Source organism: Lepisma saccharinum, chromosome 2, assembly GCF_977018435.1.
Source record: "Lepisma saccharinum chromosome 2, izLepSacc3.1, whole genome shotgun sequence".
In the NCBI taxonomy this organism is placed as follows: Eukaryota; Metazoa; Arthropoda; class Insecta; order Zygentoma; family Lepismatidae; genus Lepisma; species Lepisma saccharinum.
Genome location: NC_139230.1, coordinates 114,198,156 through 114,218,949, shown reverse-complemented (window position 1 = coordinate 114,218,949; position 20,794 = coordinate 114,198,156). Strand labels below are relative to the sequence as shown.

The following is a 20,794-nucleotide window of genomic DNA, read 5'->3' as shown; positions in this document are numbered from 1 at the left end:
GCTCAATTCATGAATTGTTTCTTCTTGTATTTTATACTCTTGCATTGGAGACCCCCTAAGTTTTATTCAGAGATATTCAAATCCTGATGATGGTGCTCAGTGATGTGCTCTGAGGAGTAGCAAGTCTAGCAGTGATAGATCAATCAATCTTACATCTCTAATTATTTTCAAATCATAATATTTACTGTCTTCTGGAAGCCACAGTTCACATGCAACACTTTTTCTTAAACATTCTTCCTGCTCCTCTGTGTGATCAGCAGACAGGCTAAAAGGAGATTCTCTAGCAGGTTTTTCAACTGCCAGACCAGTTTCAGGTAGAGGCTGAAAATGGAAGGGAAAGATTTTGGTGTCAACTCCCCCACCCCCTCAACTCACACCCATCGTACAGTGCAATGGTTAAAAGGTCGTGGTTTCAGGACTCCAGTCTATCATCTATAGCAACTCATAGAGGATTGGTTTCCCCTGATTCCCTTTCATGGGAAACTCTGGGGAGTAATTTCAATATTTACACCACAAATTTTGCACATTATATTTATGTATAATATGAAATGGCTTCAAGTCTTATTATTTATGAAATGAGGAAGTAAGTATATTTTGTGCAGACGAATTACTCAAAACAGTTTCTTTTTCTCCAGTAAGGGTTGTAATTAATATCATAAGAAGACAAAAAAAAAAAACTCTTTGAGTGTTTTAGTAGTATCTTAAAATACACCAATCTCTTGCCTGCTAGCACGAGAGCTGATCAATGCATTTTGATAAGCCTGACAATCTAAAATATGTATATGTGTGTTGATGGTGGGATGATGTATTGTACTTTGTCTGCATTTAAAAAATGGAACAATGTTTCAGTGGGAAACTACACAAGGACAAATTATACAAAACCTCTTATCAGTTTTCTCATTGTGCATATTTAAATTTCTGCCATTTCACATCACTTTTTCTGGTTTTCGAACTTTAATTGTGATGTGACAATAAACATGCATGGATGAGCAACAGGCATAATCCATAATACAGCGTGAGCACAAAAACACTCCCTGGTTTTGAAAGGGTATAACTTTAATACCAAAAGTAGTATTCTACAGAAATGTTCACAGTAGTTGTAAAAACTCATAAAGTTTTTGTGGTGTTCATTGGAATTACAAATGCTCAATGTGCGTGCCACCTGTTACGCGGGAAACATCGAGACGATAATCCAGCTCCAACCACACCTTCTCAAGCGTATCCGGTGTGATGAAGTTGACAGCTGTACTGATGTGTTCCTGAAGATGATTCAAGGTTGTGGGTAGTGGAGGTACATAGACCTGGTCCTTCATGAACCCCCAAAGGAAAAAGTTTCAAACTGTCATGTCCGGTGATCGTGGGGGCCACTTGCATAGATTTTGATCATTGGGTCCAGCTCGTCCTATCCAACGATGTGGGAGGTTGTCATTCAGAAAGCTGCGTACAGATTGATGCCAGTGTGGGGGCACTCCATCTTGTTGTAGAATGTAGTCACCTCTCTCTGCAGCAAGTTGAGGAATTAACCAGTCACGTAGCATTGCTTTCACCTGTGATTGTTGGCCCCTCAAAGAAGAACGGACCATACACTTGACGCTCTGACACTGCACAAAAAACATTCACCTTGGGTGAGTCACGTTCCACATCAAGAGTGGCATGCAGATGCTCACTTCCCCAGATCCTAACATTATGCCTGTTCACTTTTCCACTCAAGTGGAAGGTCGCCTCATCACTAAAAATGATCTTTGTCAGAAAGGTTTCATCATCCTCCATTAAAGTGTGGATAGTCTTGCAAAACTCACGTTGCTTTACCTTGTCTTGCGGATATAACTTTTGAACCAATTGCAGCCGGTATGGGTGAAAACACAAATGCTTCCGTAAAATCTTGCTTACGGTAGTTTGTGGCACCTACAACTGCCTGCTGGCTTGATGTGTTGATTTTCTGGGACTGCGTACAAAGGCTTCTCACACACACTCCACAATTTCCTCAGAGATGGACGGTCGGCCAGAATATTCTTTTCTTTGATCACAAATGCATCCTCTCTCAACAAATGTTTTATGTCGCTGCAGAATGGATTTGTGTGTAGGTGGATCAACATTAAACTTCCATTTAAATGCATGCTTCACTCTCACAACACTGCTTGTTTTGGCAAATTCTAACACGCACCAGCTTCTTTGCTGTGGAGTGAATGCCATTTTCGATGTTACTGCCCTCTAGCTACCGAATTCACAACTAGCGATTCTGATAAGAAAGATATTAAAATATTTTGAGTTAACTGAACTTTGGATATCAATTTTATCAAAATATTCAAGTAAGTATTAATTTTATGACATCTTGAAACCAGGGAGTGTTTTGTGCTCACGCTGTACAATTTCTGTCCAATAAGATGGGTGTGGGAACACATTGTCCACTATAAAATCCTATTGTGAATAAACGACAGGATATAATCCCACTTCATCTCTTGTGCATGTGTGATGTAACCACCTCTTTCAAATTCCAACCACTAGATGTCATTTTATTATTATTATTATTATTATTATTATTATTATTATTCCTGAATTTTACTTGTACTCATGTTGAATTAGATGACGCTTTCATTGATACTCTTCAGAATATCAGTGACTAATTTATATGCACATTGTGGAAATGTTTTACGAGGATTCCACTTCAAATTTTGCAGTTAGTAAGGATTTTGATCCTAATAGAAAGTTTTATTTTTCATTAATTAATTCTATATTACCTTATCAACATATGTTTTCAGTAACTTTTATCTATCTTATAATTATTTTACTTTCTAAAACTTGTTACAGAAAAATCATAAATGTGAGAAAACATTCAATAATAACACACTTAACAACATATTTTCTGTGATTTTTTAAAAACAGCAGAAAAAAGAAAACATCTACTGGAAAAAAAAAACTCCATATTTTTAGGCTCGTCTAGAAAGGGTTAAGAATCACACAAAATTGAACAATTCCACAAAATGGCACAGAGAAAAATGTGCCTGCATACTCACAGTTTCTTTTTCAAGTTAAGGTCACTTCCACATGAGCATCTGATGTAATACACAACTTCCAATCTTTACTCAGGTCAAAAAAAAAAAATGCTCTCACTACTGGTAACATTCTCAAATAACTCCAATCCTAGAAAATCTCTGCACACTGTCTGGTGTTCACTACTGCTCATTCATTGACAAAGCATCGTCTGTTTGGTGCAAAGAAAAAGCTGGGTGGTGAATGTGAGGGCACCTGAAGCAGTGGTAAATTCAAGACATTTTCCTGAAAGAGTGTATGATGCAGCAGAACACTTCTTCAGGATCAGGTAGTCAACCATGGGTTGAATGGTCTTGTGTCCTAAATGTTCTCTGCTTGCAATATTTTCAAGTAGACACAAGGAAAATGTTAATCTGTTCATAATTTTTTCATTTCATTAGAAATAAATTTAAATCAATTCTTTTAATATGGAGGGCATGTGCCTCTGTGCCAATTAGGAGAAGTCTTCATTGAACTTAACCTCTCATTCAAGGTGCCTAATATCAAAGGTAGCCAAGTCCATTGTGTACAAATGTTGGGAAATTGAAAAAAAAATATTGTAGAAACCATCCAGACAGTGTCTTCCATACTTTCCAGATGATTAACAATGATATAGAACATCTTGGAAACAAAAGCACCAAAAGCATGTGCAATATTGAAAATAGTTTTCTCTGGACATGCCTGCTACTGTTTTGAACTGTACTGGACTTGGTTGTGTTTGACTAAAACTGTGAGATACTTTGGACATTAGTGCTTTTGTTTCTTGATGCTTAAGATGTGTTTGCCCTTTTAACAGTGTCTTTTACCCCTACATGATCCACAAAGATTGTCAACTCCAATTACTCCAACTCCAATTCTTGGTGCCGAATCATCATGAAAATGCTTCTTTCCCATGGAAGAGCAGGACACCAAAGGACATTGATTGAATTGCCTGAACTTATTTATTACTGATTATCAGTAGTGGGGACTGGGTGCCAAATCTGGTGAGGCAAGGACAGTTTACTTTTTCTTGGTAGACAAGGCTCAGCATTAAGAGACTATAGTGCCAGGGCAAAAAAAGTGGGTAGGCAACTGACCCCCCCCCCCCAAACACACACACACATGGCCCCTCTAATCAATGTCACTCCTGATTACAATCAGTGTGATTATGTTTTACAGTCTAATTTGCATAATCCTGGAGCTTCCTTGTTTACACACTCACATATGGTATATATATTTTTTTCTGAATCCTCATTTTGTTTTATTGTTGTTTTCTCGCAAAGTTGTACATAAATGTCCATTAGCTAATTGTGCATATCAAGATAGTTACCAGTGTTAGATTGATGATAGGCCTCACATACCATCTTGATACAGTTTTTATTTTGATCTAATATCAGAAAATTGCTTGCACCCAAGTAATTACAAAATACAAGGCTACTGCATGTTTCATCACTTATGCCAATATTACCACAATGCCAGATGAATCATTGTCATGTGATATCAACATGGTAACATTTTTGCATGTCAAGTGATACAAGCAGACATTGTGATTAACTGCCAGCACTTGAATCTAAGTGGGATTTCTTATAGAACTGGCTTTTTTTTATTTACTTTGATGCCTTATTTTAGAGTTGCTTGAATTACCTTAATGACCTTCTGTATTTGTATTTTTCCAGGGAAGGGTAAACCAGGCATTTTCTTTCCAAAGCAGTGCTGTTCCTTCAATAAACACTGCTTTAATTTGAAGTTATCATATTCCTCTGATGACCTGTATCAGTCTTACCTTCACTCAATTCTTCCGTATAAAGGTTAATGCAAATTAATGTGACTAAAATGAAATATTTGGGTGAAATATATCACTTTAGGCTGATACTCGTTTTCCAGTGGTGAGTTTGTTCCCTTTTAAATGCCTATACACTCATTTTAATAATACCTGTTACTTACAATGGAACCTCTTTTTTACATAAAATACTTCTGTTGAAAAATTCAAACTCAGAATCAACAATTAATCTCTAACCTTTAATGTCTCAGATAAGCAACCACGTAGTATTTCATATCTAATAACACTTCATCCAACAGTTTCACATGCATCACAGCAACTAGAAACTTGTCTGACCAACAATTACTCCAAACCTAATTACATGAAATGGTCATAGATTATTGGGAATATTTGAACCAAACAATGACATCCTGTTCTAGGCTTGATGAAACCCTAAATAAAGAATGAAAAATTATTTGTCAAACCAACATATTATGATATCTTATCAGGAGTATACAGTAAAATTCTCAAAATGTTATTCTTGCAACATGAACAAATACCAATTATTGAATACTTTCTAAAATACTTCTTAAGTTTCACACTGATCAATAGCATATGGAGAGACTGGGTATGATTGTAGCACCTTTTACTCTCACACTTATCACAGTCACATAATTGAAACTGATGAGAAATGTTTATGGTTAAGTAAAGTTTATACTTTCATCTGTAACAAACACAACATCTCTGAACAATGAACATTTATTGAAAGCTGGCAAAACAAAAATGGTTTTATACTCTACCACAGGACATGCTGGGTGCCACTAATACATAATATGCTTGTTTACTGATAAGATTACACTAGGTGTTTGCTTACACATATATATGCACTTATATACTGTGAGATAAGCAAGCAAGATTGGTCTTCCCATATTTGTTAGTTGAATCAGTCAGGAGAATGAGATTCTTATTTTAATCACTCAAGACTTGGTTGGTAATGGAACCACCAAATTTTTTTTGGAAATAAACAGGAGTATTTTATTGCTGTGAAGAGCACTTCAAATATGGCAAGTTTTACACACGTTGCTTCATAGTATGGAGACAGAGTATCTTCAATCATAGCTCTTGGAATGACGTCACTTTTACTCAGAATGTGTCAGTTTGGAAGAAATGTAGTGAGATGACAGGCCACTTTGCAAAACTAAGGAATTGTGTACCTAAGCTGGGACGGACCTAACCAACTTGTACACCATGCAACCAAAGTCGGATGTGGACAAAGGATGATGTTATGTGTGGATGTATACAGTCACATCATCGAGAAAGGATGGGCATAATGTTGATAGTATCTAGGATTTGTTCTGCCACAGCCAAAATAATACTAGGACAGTCTGGAGATTCATTTAACTTTGATTGAGTTTGAATAAAAGGTAACCTGAGATCTGCTTAGCTCCAGGTGGAATTATGCTAAGATGGCCTGGAATTTTCTGAATTCAACAACTGGGATTGGAAAGAAGTTTTGCTCTTCTGCTTTCTTTTCTTCTTCCTCCTGGCTCAGATGTTCTTTATGGCTTTCCTGTGAGATCTTCTCGGGTTAGTGTTTTGCCAGTAACTGAAACTCTGGGTAAGGCAAATTCCTTATACAGACCCAGGCACTACAGCAGTGTAAACAAGTGTTGAAAAGCATAATTAAAGGTGTACTGTGCTACAGTATGCTATTTCTGATATCATATCTCTATAAATTGTCCAGCGAAAAGAATGGACTGTTGGGTATATGAGAACAGCGTTGCCGCTTGCCGCAGGGGCAAGTAACGGACCTGCTGGTAGTGAAAGTACAAGACCAAACAAACGTGTGTGGCGCTTGAATCACGGGTACGTACAAATTGAAGAAATAAGTTCACGGTTAGCTATTTGCGGTTAAAATTACCACCTTCTAATATGGTCGCTCTATGTAGGATAAATCTTTGTTTACATTGAGTAGTAGTACACGTAATAGCAGCATGTTGTCATTGCTGGTATTGAAGAACCATTTAAATTACAAGATATATTTAAATATTGTGAATGCGATGTGAATTCCAGGAACTATAACGAAGATAGACAAAAATTACACGGAAAACGCAGACGAATCTAATGTATGCGCTGGTTCTTCAAAGCAGCACTGTTTCATCTGAACCTCGGTTGTAACTGGGGCTATTAAAAATGATTTGAAAATAAAGCAATTCACCTGTATTGCAAAGCTTGGGCAGGAGAAACATGTAAACATGCCGTTGCAGTTCTTTCGCCAAAGAGGCAGGCTGGTTTAATAACAACACAGGATAATAAAAATAACAACAATTTCATTGAGGCTATCTTCAGTATTCACTGAAAATTGACTTACTGAATGAAACAGCAACATTAGCTTCTCAATTTTCTTTTTCTATCTTACCTTTATGATTACAGACATTAATTAATTCTCAAACTATTTTCATCTTCGCACTTAATCGACTTGCACCTTGTTCCAAATTACATACACAATAATACATTGTTTTTGAAAAGAAATGTAATATTCATAAAGAACAATTTAAAACTTTCTTTCATGGTAATAAAACCATCTTTCGGAAATAAAGTGAACAGACTCGTGCATTCTTCGTAATTACCTTGCCACATTTCAGTTAATCAGTTCTGTTTTTCCTGATTTATTTACAAATTTCATTTTGTTGATTCCACAGGGTGGAAAACACATGTAAGCCTTTCACTTGTACTGACCCACAAAACGATTTAGAGGAAAAAACTGAACAGTAGACGTTACTTTTTCGCATGTTCCTCATGCTTTGAACGGCTTCAACACAGCGAAGTGTCCTACATGGAGTGGTTCCTGAAAATCTCACCACATGGCATATCGGATAATTTCAATCGTGAATTATTAAAAATAAGAAACAAATTCACAAAATTACATAAACTGAAGGAATAATTCTTAATGCTTGTGGCTATGATAAGAGGCATTGTCAACAGCAATAGCAGATTCCAGAGGGAGATTGACAAGCAACTGTTCCTGAAAATACAACTCCTACGTTTCCCCATCCATTTCATCATGGCATCTGCTGTATTATTTTTGCACTGAAACACAAGTTGGGCGTTTTGCAGAAAACCGCGTTCGTTACCTGCATGCACTAAAAAGTATTGCGCTCCGCGAGATGTTGGCTTTTTTAATCCAGTGGAAAGACCTGCCAAGAAACGCTTGTTTTGCAGTTGTAATTGTCTTGTCTTTACTGAGGTTCTGGTGTTCACCCAGGATTCATCAGTGTAAACAATGTTTCTATTTTCACGCCTAAACTTCCTAATTTCTCTTAAATGTTTATGGCAAAGAGAAATTAAATATTCTCTTTCCATTAACATGGATTTGTTGCATCTTTTCTCTTACGAAAAGCCAAGTTCTTTGAGAAAGACATGAAACGTTGATCTTTTAAAATTAACAGCAGCAAGAACCGAATTAAGTGTTCATGGTTTGTTTTTTAAAAAAAAAAATTCGTGAACTTTACATCGCACAGCACTTCTGACAAAATCATTATATTTTACATTTCTACTTGTAATTGACGTTCTCTTCCTGGGGCGTTTCTTACCTTGTTTTTCAAGAGGACCTTGAGAAACCTCACCCTGAACTTTAAACAGTAGCCCGTGAAACTCCTGTTGCTTTCGCTGTCTCGATGACTAACCAAATTACACTGCGATCCGTATTTTTCTGTTTTAAATAAACAAATATATTCATTACTATTTGCCTTTCTTTACTTTTGAGAACCTCACCACGCCTTCTCTTCTTTCGCTCATATTTCACGATTAAAACCAACGGTTTTTACAGCACAGCACAACACAATGCACAGATCCGCCACAGTTAATCCTCATCGAAACCAACGGTCAGTCACCCTCCCCATCTGAGAAATTTTGTCTACTGCTGTACTGGCTGACGGTGTGGGGTGGAAAGCAGCCTACAACGCTGTGCTTGCCGTTCCCCTCCGTACACGTGCCCCTGCACAAATAAAATTAAAAACACGTGCTGCTGGAAGGAAATTTTGCTGGTCTGAAAGCTTAACCAGTTCCAGAATAGCGTTTTGCATCCAAAACAAAAGCAAGTGTGTTCACCTTTGCGCTCAGTAGTGAAAACAAAATTTAAAAAGAGGGAGGAGGTAGGGAAAGTAAAAGCTCATTTAAAGCAACAGTCTATTCATTTCGCTGGACAACCAATACCAGCACATACACAGTATAAGAATTTGCATAAATTACTATATTCGTGCTAATACTGTAAATATACTACTCTCCATTCATGAGTAATTCTAAAGTACTGTTTCAAATGGGGTAGATTAGTGTGAATTAATAGTGCAGATATTAAATGCAGTGGTGCACTGGTAGCATCGTCACCTTGTAATCAAGGGGTCCCAGGTTTGATACCAGGTGGAGGCACATAGTGGTTCGGATTCCACTATTAACTGTAGGTCCAGTCCCGATTAGCCTTACTGTGCATAAAGTGGACTTAAAAAACACCAACTCAACTCAACTCAAAACAAGAAAAATAACCTAAAGTCCTCCTGCACCTTCCCCTCCATCTGTTCAACTTGGGCCATAAAGAAGCATCTCTATCCCTCCCCTCCACACTGTGGCTCCACTATACACTGAATAATCATTGTATAAAATGTTGAATAATTCAACAATTACTGGGCCATATGCATATAATACTTTTTCCTGAAAGATTTAATCAATATGAAAAGTACAGCTAATAACATTGTCAACATATCATGAAACACATTACATTACTACTTGTGTTAAATAGAAAATGACGTAAATAAATCCTACTATATTTAAACTTAAATATATTGGTATAGTGTGATTGGCAAATCCCTCACTTGTCTGATAACACATTGAGTGAAACAATCAGAGGCGGTTGTGACACAAATAATGATAATCACCTTTCTTGCAGGAAGTATGTGCCTATCTTTGACAATTATGACACAACACATTTCCACCAGTCCCTGTGGTAGAGTGGTTAACACATCATGCTATTACACCAGGGGTCCTGGGTTCAAATCCTGGCCTGGGCATGGATGTTTGTGAGTGTCCATTCATCAATTTCATCATATCATCACTCATCCCCATCTTTGCAAATTAGCCAAAAGTGGCACAAAAAGTGAAGTAAAATAGAACAAATCAATCAATCAATCAATCAACTTAACCCTGGGAGAACAATTCACAACAGATTAGACATGTAGCTTCATTATTTTCATGTAGTTATCAACTAAAATTAATCACTTCTTACTGATTTTGTGTTGTTATTTTGCATCACCATATGCGTACTTAATTCATAACTGTTACTGAGATATTGCATGTAAAATGTAGAGTACAACACACATGTCTTTGCCGTTGCGTAGATACCAATTTTCGTTTCGTCTCCCTCTCTCTTAGCATCACGTGTTCTACCATGCTCGCCAACCTTCGCTATTGTTGCCATATTGTCATTTCATTCCTGGACACACTCGCGCAAACATCATTGAAAACAATTGAATAGCGCTCCAGCTCGCGGTTCACACCATTCGGCAGGGACTGTAATGTGGCAATATAGAATGGCGTAGTGGTTGCTTCTTTTATGCAGTGCATGTTCATTGGCTAGCTAGTAACTAGTGTTGCAAACTGTAATAATGAAGCACTATTTCTGTCACGGAAGGGGAAAGGCAGGTAAAGTGACGGTGAGTTTTGTTGGATTGGAAGCACCATATTTTTATTCTATACTAAGTATTTGACCGGTTTGACGTTGTGTGTGGGTGCTACTGAACTGTAGACAATTTACCGAACCCATAGCTGTGTTCAATGTTATCTACTGATTATAATCAGGGCTAGGATTTATAGGTAAATACATACTTTTAGTTTGACGAAATATCGCTGAAATTTTGTGATATCTTTGCGAATAGTAATGTTTGTAGTGATTTAAGGTACATTTTATTGTCAATATTTTTCCATATTTCTAACTTTAATAAATACTTACTTTTACATATTTAAGGAAAATGTACTTAATTTTACATATTTCAACAGCTTTAATTCACAAATTGTTCATATTTCATAATTGTGGAATTGTTCAAAATAAATAAATTGTGGCTCCAACAGCATTTCAACTCTTGGCTCCGGCACGTGTTCTTGTAGAAATTGCATAGAGGAGGCTGTCATTTTTGATGCTTAATGTTATGCATATTGTTTTCTGTGTTAAAATTGCCATGCTTTGATGGGTGACCAAGTTCATAGCAGGGCCGGCGGAAGGGGAGGGCGAACCGTGCCACCGCCCAGAGCGGCAAAATCTGAAGAGAAGAAAAAAATAAGCCTATTGAAAACTGTGGTCTAGCCAGATATTCTTTTGCGCTTAATAGTATTGAAATAGCGTAAGAAGTCTCATTATTTATTTTATATTTTGATGTTTTACTTAGGAATATATTGATTTTCAATTTCCCGTTGCTGCGTAATGGGGGGGTTTCGAAATGGAGCGGCATCTGCCACCACCACCCAGGGAGGCAAAATGACTAGCGCCGGCCCTGGTTCATAGCAAAATAAAAATCCGCGCAGCTTATCGTCTAGTGGCAGTATATGTACTTGTTATTGTTGTGGAAGCCGGCATCGTTTGTAAATGTACAACAAAGGCAACCGACTGTCGCCGATCACAGAAAGGAAATAATAATACTGCTTGAGGAGGAGTGTTGTGGTCCAATTGTCGCAGTTTAACACGTCGGCATGCTATTATCTGCCATTGCAGTTCCGTACCAGTGTATACAGGTTTTGGGAGTAAACAGTTAGAATGCCACCAGTGCATTAATGCAATGAAAAATAATATTTTTTTTTTTTTTTTTTAAATCACTCAAATAAAGAATCGTATGAAGAAGTCTTCTTTGCAGCATTTTTGGTAATTTTACGTATGTGTTGGTTCATATTTTGCAAATTTTTAGTCCATATGTATGTAGCTACATACAAAGCCACTTATTAGTACATATTAATCCTAGTCCTGGTATAATGCATGGCGTTTAAAACTCAACGTTAGATAGACCTGAATTCTCTAATTTTCTTGTTGTACGTAACAGCTGTGCATCGGGGCACTGCAGCGATTTTTCTATCTGCTCCATTAGCAACACTGCTTCTTGAGTTGTGTCGCGCATCGCACGGCAGAAATATCTGTGCTGGACTCTACATGCATAAGGAAAAGGAAGAAATGAAAGAAAATAAATACTGACCTGTATACTCTCCTGACTGGCTTACTGGAGAAGTTATATAGAAGGAGGAGTGGTATAGCTTATAACTTATAGCCACCCAAATCAATCAATACACTTTTAAGCATGTGCCTGGTTGCTTATTCATCTCGGTGTTTCTGAATTTAGGTAATACCACCTGTGGTGCAAGTGATCAGTTCAGCATATGCACCCACCTTAATGCTGTAAATATCATCCTTCAATCAACTTGAATGCATGACCAAAGTGGCCAAGGAATGACTTTGCTTTAATTAATCTCTGGTTCTAGTTTGAGCAGCACTGGTTAGAATCTCTGTTTGAGATGCTGGACTATGTTGTTATAGTAGGATGCTGCACCATCATGCAGCAGGTGCATGCAATGTCCTGTTGCCAAGGTTCACTGACATGTCACTGTCATTAACCCTACATCTCTGAGATACATGTGGCTAAAATTGTTTATTTTCTCAGAAATGATTAGGCTTGTGGTTCTAAGTAGGGTGACCAGACATGTCTGGACATGTCCTCCTTTTTAGGTGCCTGTCCGGTGTCTGGGCAGATTTTTTAGAAATCAGTAAATGTCCTCCTTTTTTGGAAATAGTGGCTGATCTTCTTTGGGTTAGTGGTAGCACAGCTTGCTTGTAGAATGGACAGTTTGTGTCCAGTAAAGACACTGAACTCATTTGTTCCATGCTCTGCAGCATTGATACTCAACACAGTAAAAGCAATGATATCAATACCGAAGGATCTATCAGCAATTGTGATAATGTAAAGAGAAAGTTATTTGGAGACTGAACTGAAATGCCATGATGAGTGCAGTGTTTGTAAGGTGACAATAAATATCATGTAGTGTTCAAGAAATGTTTTTAAGATGTTGAAGATCATTATAAGTAGAACTAAAATAAAATAAAGTGAAAATTAAAATGTAACCATGAATGTATTAGTAAAATATATCTCCCATATCCACATTGGGTGCCTGCTGCCATCTTCGGCGTAGCCAGGAAACTATAACAACTTCATCATCACAATATCTTGGTAACCATTATGAATGAAACCACTGGTCGCATATCCTTTTTTTAGAACTTAATGTCATCAATACTTGCACCTCCTGTAATATTGCAGATAATACCTGAATCATCATATGATGTGTGTGTGTGAGAAAGGAAAAGAAATGAGTGGCAGAAGGGTGGATAACCTCAAAATTTATTGAAGACAACAGGATTCATTTTCATCCAACTTTTCTTACAGAGGTGTCTACAGGAAGAAATCAAAGGGTATATATATCAGTCATGCAAGCAAACATGTTCCCTGAACATGATATAGCTACCCAGAAACCTCACTCTCTATCTATCTTAACTCAAATAGACAGCTACTATGCACCCAACCCACTGCAGATACATACACTTCTGATGCCCAACATAAAACTTATCCAACCAAAGAGTACTCAGTCAGCTACACAATCACTAGTGTGAGTACCATCTCATTTGGCACCTGTTGCCTAGCAACACTATTTTTCTCCCTAAATTGCCATCTTACAATGCCATTTTCCATCTTTTTCTAAAGATGTGGCCAGGCTGCAAAATATCAACAGCTTTTTATTGTCTGATTAGTGTTTCTTTGTTTCCATCAGTTTTGAAAATATACACATATGCTTGCCTTGTTGTGCACGCATTTGTGAGTGTGTGTGTGTGTGTGTGTGTGTGTGTGTGTGTGTGTGAATGTGAGAGAGAGAAAAAAACAGAAAGAGATAAAGAATGAAATGGATTAAAAATTAGTTTATAGACAGCTATGTTAAATTTATCCATAATATGTACTGATTTCTTTTAGTTTCACTTTATTTAATTATTTATTTCATTCTGTTCTTTTATTGTTTCAGTAACTTTAATTCATTAGAAAAATTTATAGAAGAATTTCAGTATATATTATTTTCCACTTCTTTCTCATTGGTTAGAACTATTAAGATATCTCTGCTGAACAAGAAAGAGAATATATTAGGTTCAGACCTTGCCTACAGCATAATTATAACAGATGATTAATCTTCATGAACTTCCAGTACTTTATAATTGCATTTTCGATATCCTTTACATATATACGTGATATTTTATGGCTTATTATGAATATTATAATTTAACAGGAAAGCAAAGATATTCTGATAAAATACCTAATAAACCCCAACCATATTCTGAGGACTATGGTACGCTTGGAGGAAGTTCAAGGAAATCGCAGAAATCAAACCAAATGGGGTGCAGTGGAAATGACGGAAGTGGCCAACCGAAGAAAGCGCAAGTAAGAACGTAAGCTACATTTTCAATCATAAGCCAGGTGTTGTAATGTGTGTTTGTTCCCTGCAACATCTCTATCTGCCATTTTGGTGTAATTTCTGAGCATGATGCTATACGTCAGTGCCAGGATGTATTGATGGTGTCTTCATGCTTTCAGGGCACTCACTGAAACAACGTATATGGAAATCACTTTATTAATGGTGTTCGTTTGCTTCATTGAATTGTTTCTACCATTCTATATATTATTCTTTGCATGTTGCCTTTATAAAGAAGAAGAATGTAATTTTCTTTATTCTACAATCAGTGTGTTTTAATTATGCATATGTGGCACCAATGTTTACATTGTATGTATGTGTGTTGATGAATGGAATATACAATTATTAATGAATATATTTTATTTGCAAATATTGTTTGAATAATTTAAAATTTACATATACATTGAGAAACAGGAAATTCTAAGCCTATAATTATTAATATGCCTGTAATGTACAATTCATTTATTCAAAGGGTACTAGGAAAGTTTTTTAATGTGGCACAACCGAAAGTCACATGTTGTGACAACTTGAAGCATGTTGAGACATGTTCAAACCTGCACTGTAGCTGGCAGGACGACCTTTGGGTGTTAGTTGCTCATATGAACTGTGGCAGTGAAAAGAACTTGCAATGCCAGCCAGCTTGGTCAAAAACTGAATAATGGGCAATTTTGCATTACAACTTTGCACACGGTTTAAGTGTTAAGTAGTGTTTGGAAGAAATGGCTCCTGTGCTGAAAGCTGATTGTCCTATGTATGCGTTCATTGATGACATTCATGGTACAGTTATTTACATAGCTATATCTTGAGGAAGGTTATATTTTTTGTAATTATGGTTTAGTTATACAAATCATTCCTCAATATACATGTTCTTATATTTGCTGTCACTTATGTTGCAAAGTGTACAATAATTACTTTCTGTTTCATTTCTTCATGAGAATAATAAATTAGACTAACTCACATCAATATTTTCTACTATTCTTACTCAAAATGACTACTTAGTATATCCAATACAGATTTCAATTTAAGCATCAAAAGAACATAAATATTTTAAGTTAAAACAATTTTTCACTATTTTTGTCTATATATTCATACTAACATTTTAATTAGTGTTATTTTGCATGGAAGTCTCTTTACCTTCATTAAAATTGCATATTTATTCATGTATTTCTATAAAGGCTCTAAGCAGAAAGCAAGAACTTGTAACTGTGCTGTAACATAAATTATAAATTTCTGTAATTGACATTAAATATTAATCTTCTGGTTCACTTGGCATAAAGGATTTGTAAAAACTAAATATTTTGAAGTAAATAGTCTTGTTTTATATGTGGATATTACGTAGGACCAAGGAAATAATAATATTAGTTTGTCACTATTTACCAATATCATGTGTTTTCAGCATAAGAAAGTCTCAGTTCTATTTATTTCACTGATACTGTCACAAATTACTTCTATGTGCTGAAGAAAATGATTATATATACAGGTGATGCACGAAATGTCATACACTGAAAATGGTTTATAGATATTTTAATATACAAACTATTCCACAAACGTTAGTATTAAAATAGTTTCTTGAATGTACGTGGCTAAACAGTATGCAGGATGGTTCAATATGTCCACCTTCCTGGGGTATAATCCCTTCAAGATGATTCCTCATATTTGTGGCTACTTTACAACAAAACTCCTTTGTCAATCCCTGGGAGAGTGTCACAATGGCCTCTCACCATTGCAGTACACATTTTCTGATTTCTTGAGGTAGGCCTCCTCCTTCAGAGATCCCCACTAGGAAAAATCTCAGGGATTAATATCAGGACTGTGTGTTAGCCATGCTGAACTACCATGAGAATGTTCTGCATAGCAATGTGACATCACACAAATGTCATAATTTATTTGAGAATAAACAAACTTGTAATAGGCTACATGATGTTGAAAATATATAAACACTTCTAGCTAGTTCAAACACAAGAGATAATTAACCAGTCTTAAAAAAATAAAATAATTCAAACATGCATGTGGTGCACTTGTCGCACCACCTGGGTAGGACAAATAAGACCACAAAGATACAGAAATCAAACACTGAAACTTGGCAAATAATTTTTACAAGACAAACATTCTAACATTCTAAATCACTTTCATCACACGTACATGTTATTGGAAACAGAACTGTCAGATAACCTTGATAGGAAGTTGATTTTATTGTCAATTATCACAAAGAAAATTGTCTTGTCCTGGTTCATTATCTGTGCATTCCCAAGTAACCAAAAGTGGTTGGCCCATTGTTCGGCCAACCATAATGAAAATGGTTGGGCAAACATAAGAACATACCTTCAGGAAATGGTAATTTTGGCTGTGGTTCCAACATTGGCCCAACGTGTGATTTCACGTTGGGCCAACATACTGAAAACTAAAGTATAGAATAAGTTTGTTTGTGCATGTATATAATTGATTGTGAGGCCAAATATAAACTCCAGTACAAATTATTTGTGTAAAATAAAAAAAATACAACACATTCTCATTCATATGCTATCATTGTTTTCAAGGTATCTTCAAGTAGTGGCACAAAAAACTTTCTAGAGTTTGCTTAGTTTTCCACCTTTCATGGAATTTAGTCTGCACATAACATTGTTTATTTCACATGTATAGATCTTGAACCACCTTCACAAGAATACCTTAAGAATGTTCTTGTTCTGCTACAGCTAAACAGACAAACAATAAGCAATTCCCAGCACAGATATATCTTTCATCCAAGGCGGCTGACAAAGAACTCGTGAGTGACTGCAAGTTAAGAATAGCTTCTACTTTCAATAACAAAATATTATATTTCCAGTATTGTGCTGTGACTGAAATATTCGAAAAGAAACACTGTTACACGTCACTTATTTTACACTCTAGAATTTACAGCATACTCTTGAATGTTGTCTTAACAGTAGAAAGTAGTTTTTAAAACTGATTTTGACTCACTTTTCCATGGTTGGACACGCATTGGCAACAACCATTGGCCCAACGTAAGACCAACTTTAATTTGCCAACCAACGTAAAGCCAATTGTCCCAATGGTTGTGGTTACTTGGGTTCTTTGTGCATACACTGCACCAGTGATGTGTTGGCATATATTTCTGTACAACAAAGACACACTATTGTTCTGTCACCAACATTGGAAGCATTTTGATCATCAATGATCCTTCTCTTTGCCATCTTCATTTTATTGCTTTCTGAAGGTGCAGTGACTCCTGGCACTTACTTTCCTCCTTCACTTGCACACACTGCACAAGTTTGTTCTTATATGAAGAGCTAGTTATTATTGTAGACACTTTGTTTTGCAGTGTGTTTGTGTGAGTGCACAGTTTTTACCTTCCTGAAAAAATGTGAAATTGTGGAAAATGGAACATAAGAAGAGCTCACTTCCAGCTACATCACTGGAGATGATAGTTGAAGAGATCATAGTCTCAACTGGAACAGTGTAACTCTGTTCATCAGAGAACACATCCTGTTTTCTGTAAGAATAACATGATGCAAGTGTTCTGTCTGAGTTTTTAGGTGGACACTGTTGCTCCACCCTGTATGTTTTATTTACTCGACTCCTATATGTGAGGCTAATGATGCTACATCCACCATAAGGCAGCACGACGTTTTTTTAAAGAGATATAATATGAAAAAAAATACAAGTAACAAAAACACATGTGCTTTATTTAATGTACGTTTCTTGATTTACCATAATCCTTGTAAATATAAATACTAACCTATAAAACACTCCATGTACAACTGCTTTACATGAAGCCTTTCCAGCTATCAGGACACCAATCAACCTCTCATTGGATCATTTACTGTCTTGACTTACAATTTATCTAGTTTGGACACACTTGCCACACCTGTCTCACTTGCCCCAGTCTCCCCTACACTGTCTGCCTGCAGGGAGCCTACCAAGCACAAATACAAACATGAAAACATTTCTGAGTCCAGGTTACATTTTTTGTTTCTATGTAAAGTAACACTGTTTTCACCTTCTTTTCAAGCATCAACCACCTGTTTTCCACCATCACCAACTGGAGCAGGTTGCATCACTTATGCATAACCATTCAGAAATGCTACCATCTGCTTAACCTGTATTAAATAAGGCTATGTGACAAAATTTTAAAGTTCTGAACCCAAAATTAGACAATTTCCGTGTATGAAATTTCATTCACCACCCTGTGTGTGCATGTTGTATGTGTGTGTGTGTGTGTGTGTGTGTGTGTGTGTGTGTGTGTGTGTGTTTGTGTGTTTTGTCTGTGTACATGTGATAGTTGGAAAAGGGGGGAGAGTGAGATCAACCCCTTGTGTCTTCATGATATACATCATTTCTATGGTTCTCCCCAAAGTTCTTTTTGTAACATTGATGAATTGATATTTTAAAACAAATCTGATTTTTCTATTATGAAAGGAAAACCATTGTTTTAAATTTAACCATGTCATTATCCACATTTAAAGGGATTATTATGTTCTCCATGTAATAATAATGTTTTCCTCCAGATGCAAGAGTTATCCAATCAAGGTAACCTTGAGTTCCTTAATTCACATCAAATGCACAAGCTTTAAAACTTTAAAAAAAGGGAATACTACTAGGTATGCTACTAAATATTGAAGAAAGAAACACCCTTAACTGTTACAGACAACTTCACTACAACTGCACCATACTGTTGGTTTCCCGCTGAAGTGAAATCTGACCAGAGCATCAATTGTTGCTTCTCTTGCACATAATGCAACTTCACACAGGTGCTGATATTTTAGCAAACAATGTGTTAACTTGAAGGAGAAAATACATTTTCATCTTATTTTCATCTCTCAAAGATTGCCCACTTATGCACAGATAGGATGGGGACTGCATCTAGAATTTAAAATGGGATTCGAACCACTACATGCCTCCACTGGGTATCGAATCCAGGATTTTTTGATTACAAGATGAGGATGTTGCCACTTTACCCACGGGGGAGCCATATTTTCATCTGTGAATATATTGAAGAAAATTTACACATAAAACTACAATAATAGGTAACTCCTGCATGCTAACAAACTCTTTGACAATCGTAAACCTGAATCTTTATTGCTGCAGCAACACGTGTCTTCCACTTGTCCCTATCTTGGTCAAGATCAATCGAATCTTGACTACTCTTACCAATTTCATCCTGATTCATGTTAATGTTATCATTTCATTATCTTGGCTTTTCTACAAGTCTCTTACCACAAGGATCCAGTAAACTTTTCTATCCTCTCCCATTCATAAGACTTGGCCTGCCCATTAGGTTTTTTTTTATACTTATTTAATAATTCTAATAATATCAGGGAATGAATATTGATTTTTTCTTCCTTCATCCAAATATCTTTATATCTTTAAGATATTTTCAAAACTGTAAATTTGTGTTCCTTATTTAGTGTAAGGATTCATGTTTCAGATCCTTACAAAAGTACAGGCAAAATTACTGGTTTCTATCTTTTAACCTTTGGATTATATGAACCAAAAGAGGAAAAAGGTTTGTGAATAGTAAAGTTACATGCATTACCCAAAGTAAATCACCTTTTAATTTAATCTTTAATGTCGTTTTTGTTATAAGTATTTTAATTTAGAAATTGATTCAAATGTGTTATTATATACAATTAGATTTTGATTATAACCTAACACTAGGTTTTATCCTGTAAAATGTATTTAGCTTTTCTCTGTGCTAATGTCCAAATCTCTCTACTTTACTGCTTTCAAAAGTATTTTAGTATTATTCTCAACTGTATTTTCAATATTTGCTAGTATGTCATCATCATCTGCATCTGCATATGCTAACAACTTGTTACACCATTTAATTTTATTCTGCTTTAGTTTTTCTACCTTCCTAACTGCAGATTCTAATGCTAGATTATAAAGCAAAGATGATTTAATCATGATATAAAATTTATCAGTCAAATAGCTACTGATTGTGTTTTTGTTTCAATGTTAACAAGATTTTAGGGTCCAAAATTCATCAAAGGTATTATATAATTTACATACTTTAACCAAATCATATGCTATTTGAAGTCAATAAATAAATTCCATATTTTTCAAGTATCTGTCTAGTATGAAATATTTTATCAATAGTTGATCTGTTAAAATTAAGGATGCATTAATAATGTAGATAATATTTTGTATGATTTTGAAAGGAATGAAATTCCACAGTGGTTATTATAATTAGTTTTATCAAGTTATTTTAACACTGGAAAAATAATCAATTATTTCCAATATTGAAAATAGTTCCTATCTTTTATATATTAGGCAAATGGATCTGTGAACTTGAGATAATGAATTACCACCACATTTATTTAAAATTTGTTAACAGATCAATGCCAAGTGCTGTGTTTTACATGTATCTTTTACTTCAGCAACATTAGATTCTGGGACTAAATGTTTTGCTGTGTGAATTCAAGTTATTTTTTATTTGTCTGCTCCATATGCACGTAACAATTTATTGAAGTACTCCATCTTTTAACATAT

The 20,794-nt window shown here is 35.8% G+C and overlaps 1 protein-coding gene across 1 annotated transcript in view; it reads left to right on the top strand.

The window, feature by feature from the left end:
* Nucleotides 1-20,794, top strand: part of LOC145984124 (uncharacterized) — a 928,179-nt gene that overhangs the window by 839,279 nt on the left and 68,106 nt on the right. The window contains exon 24 of the mRNA XM_083117559.1: nucleotides 14,123-14,274. Within this exon, the coding sequence (XP_082973685.1) occupies nucleotides 14,123-14,274 (152 nt within the window). The remainder of the gene's footprint in view (nucleotides 1-14,122; nucleotides 14,275-20,794) is intronic.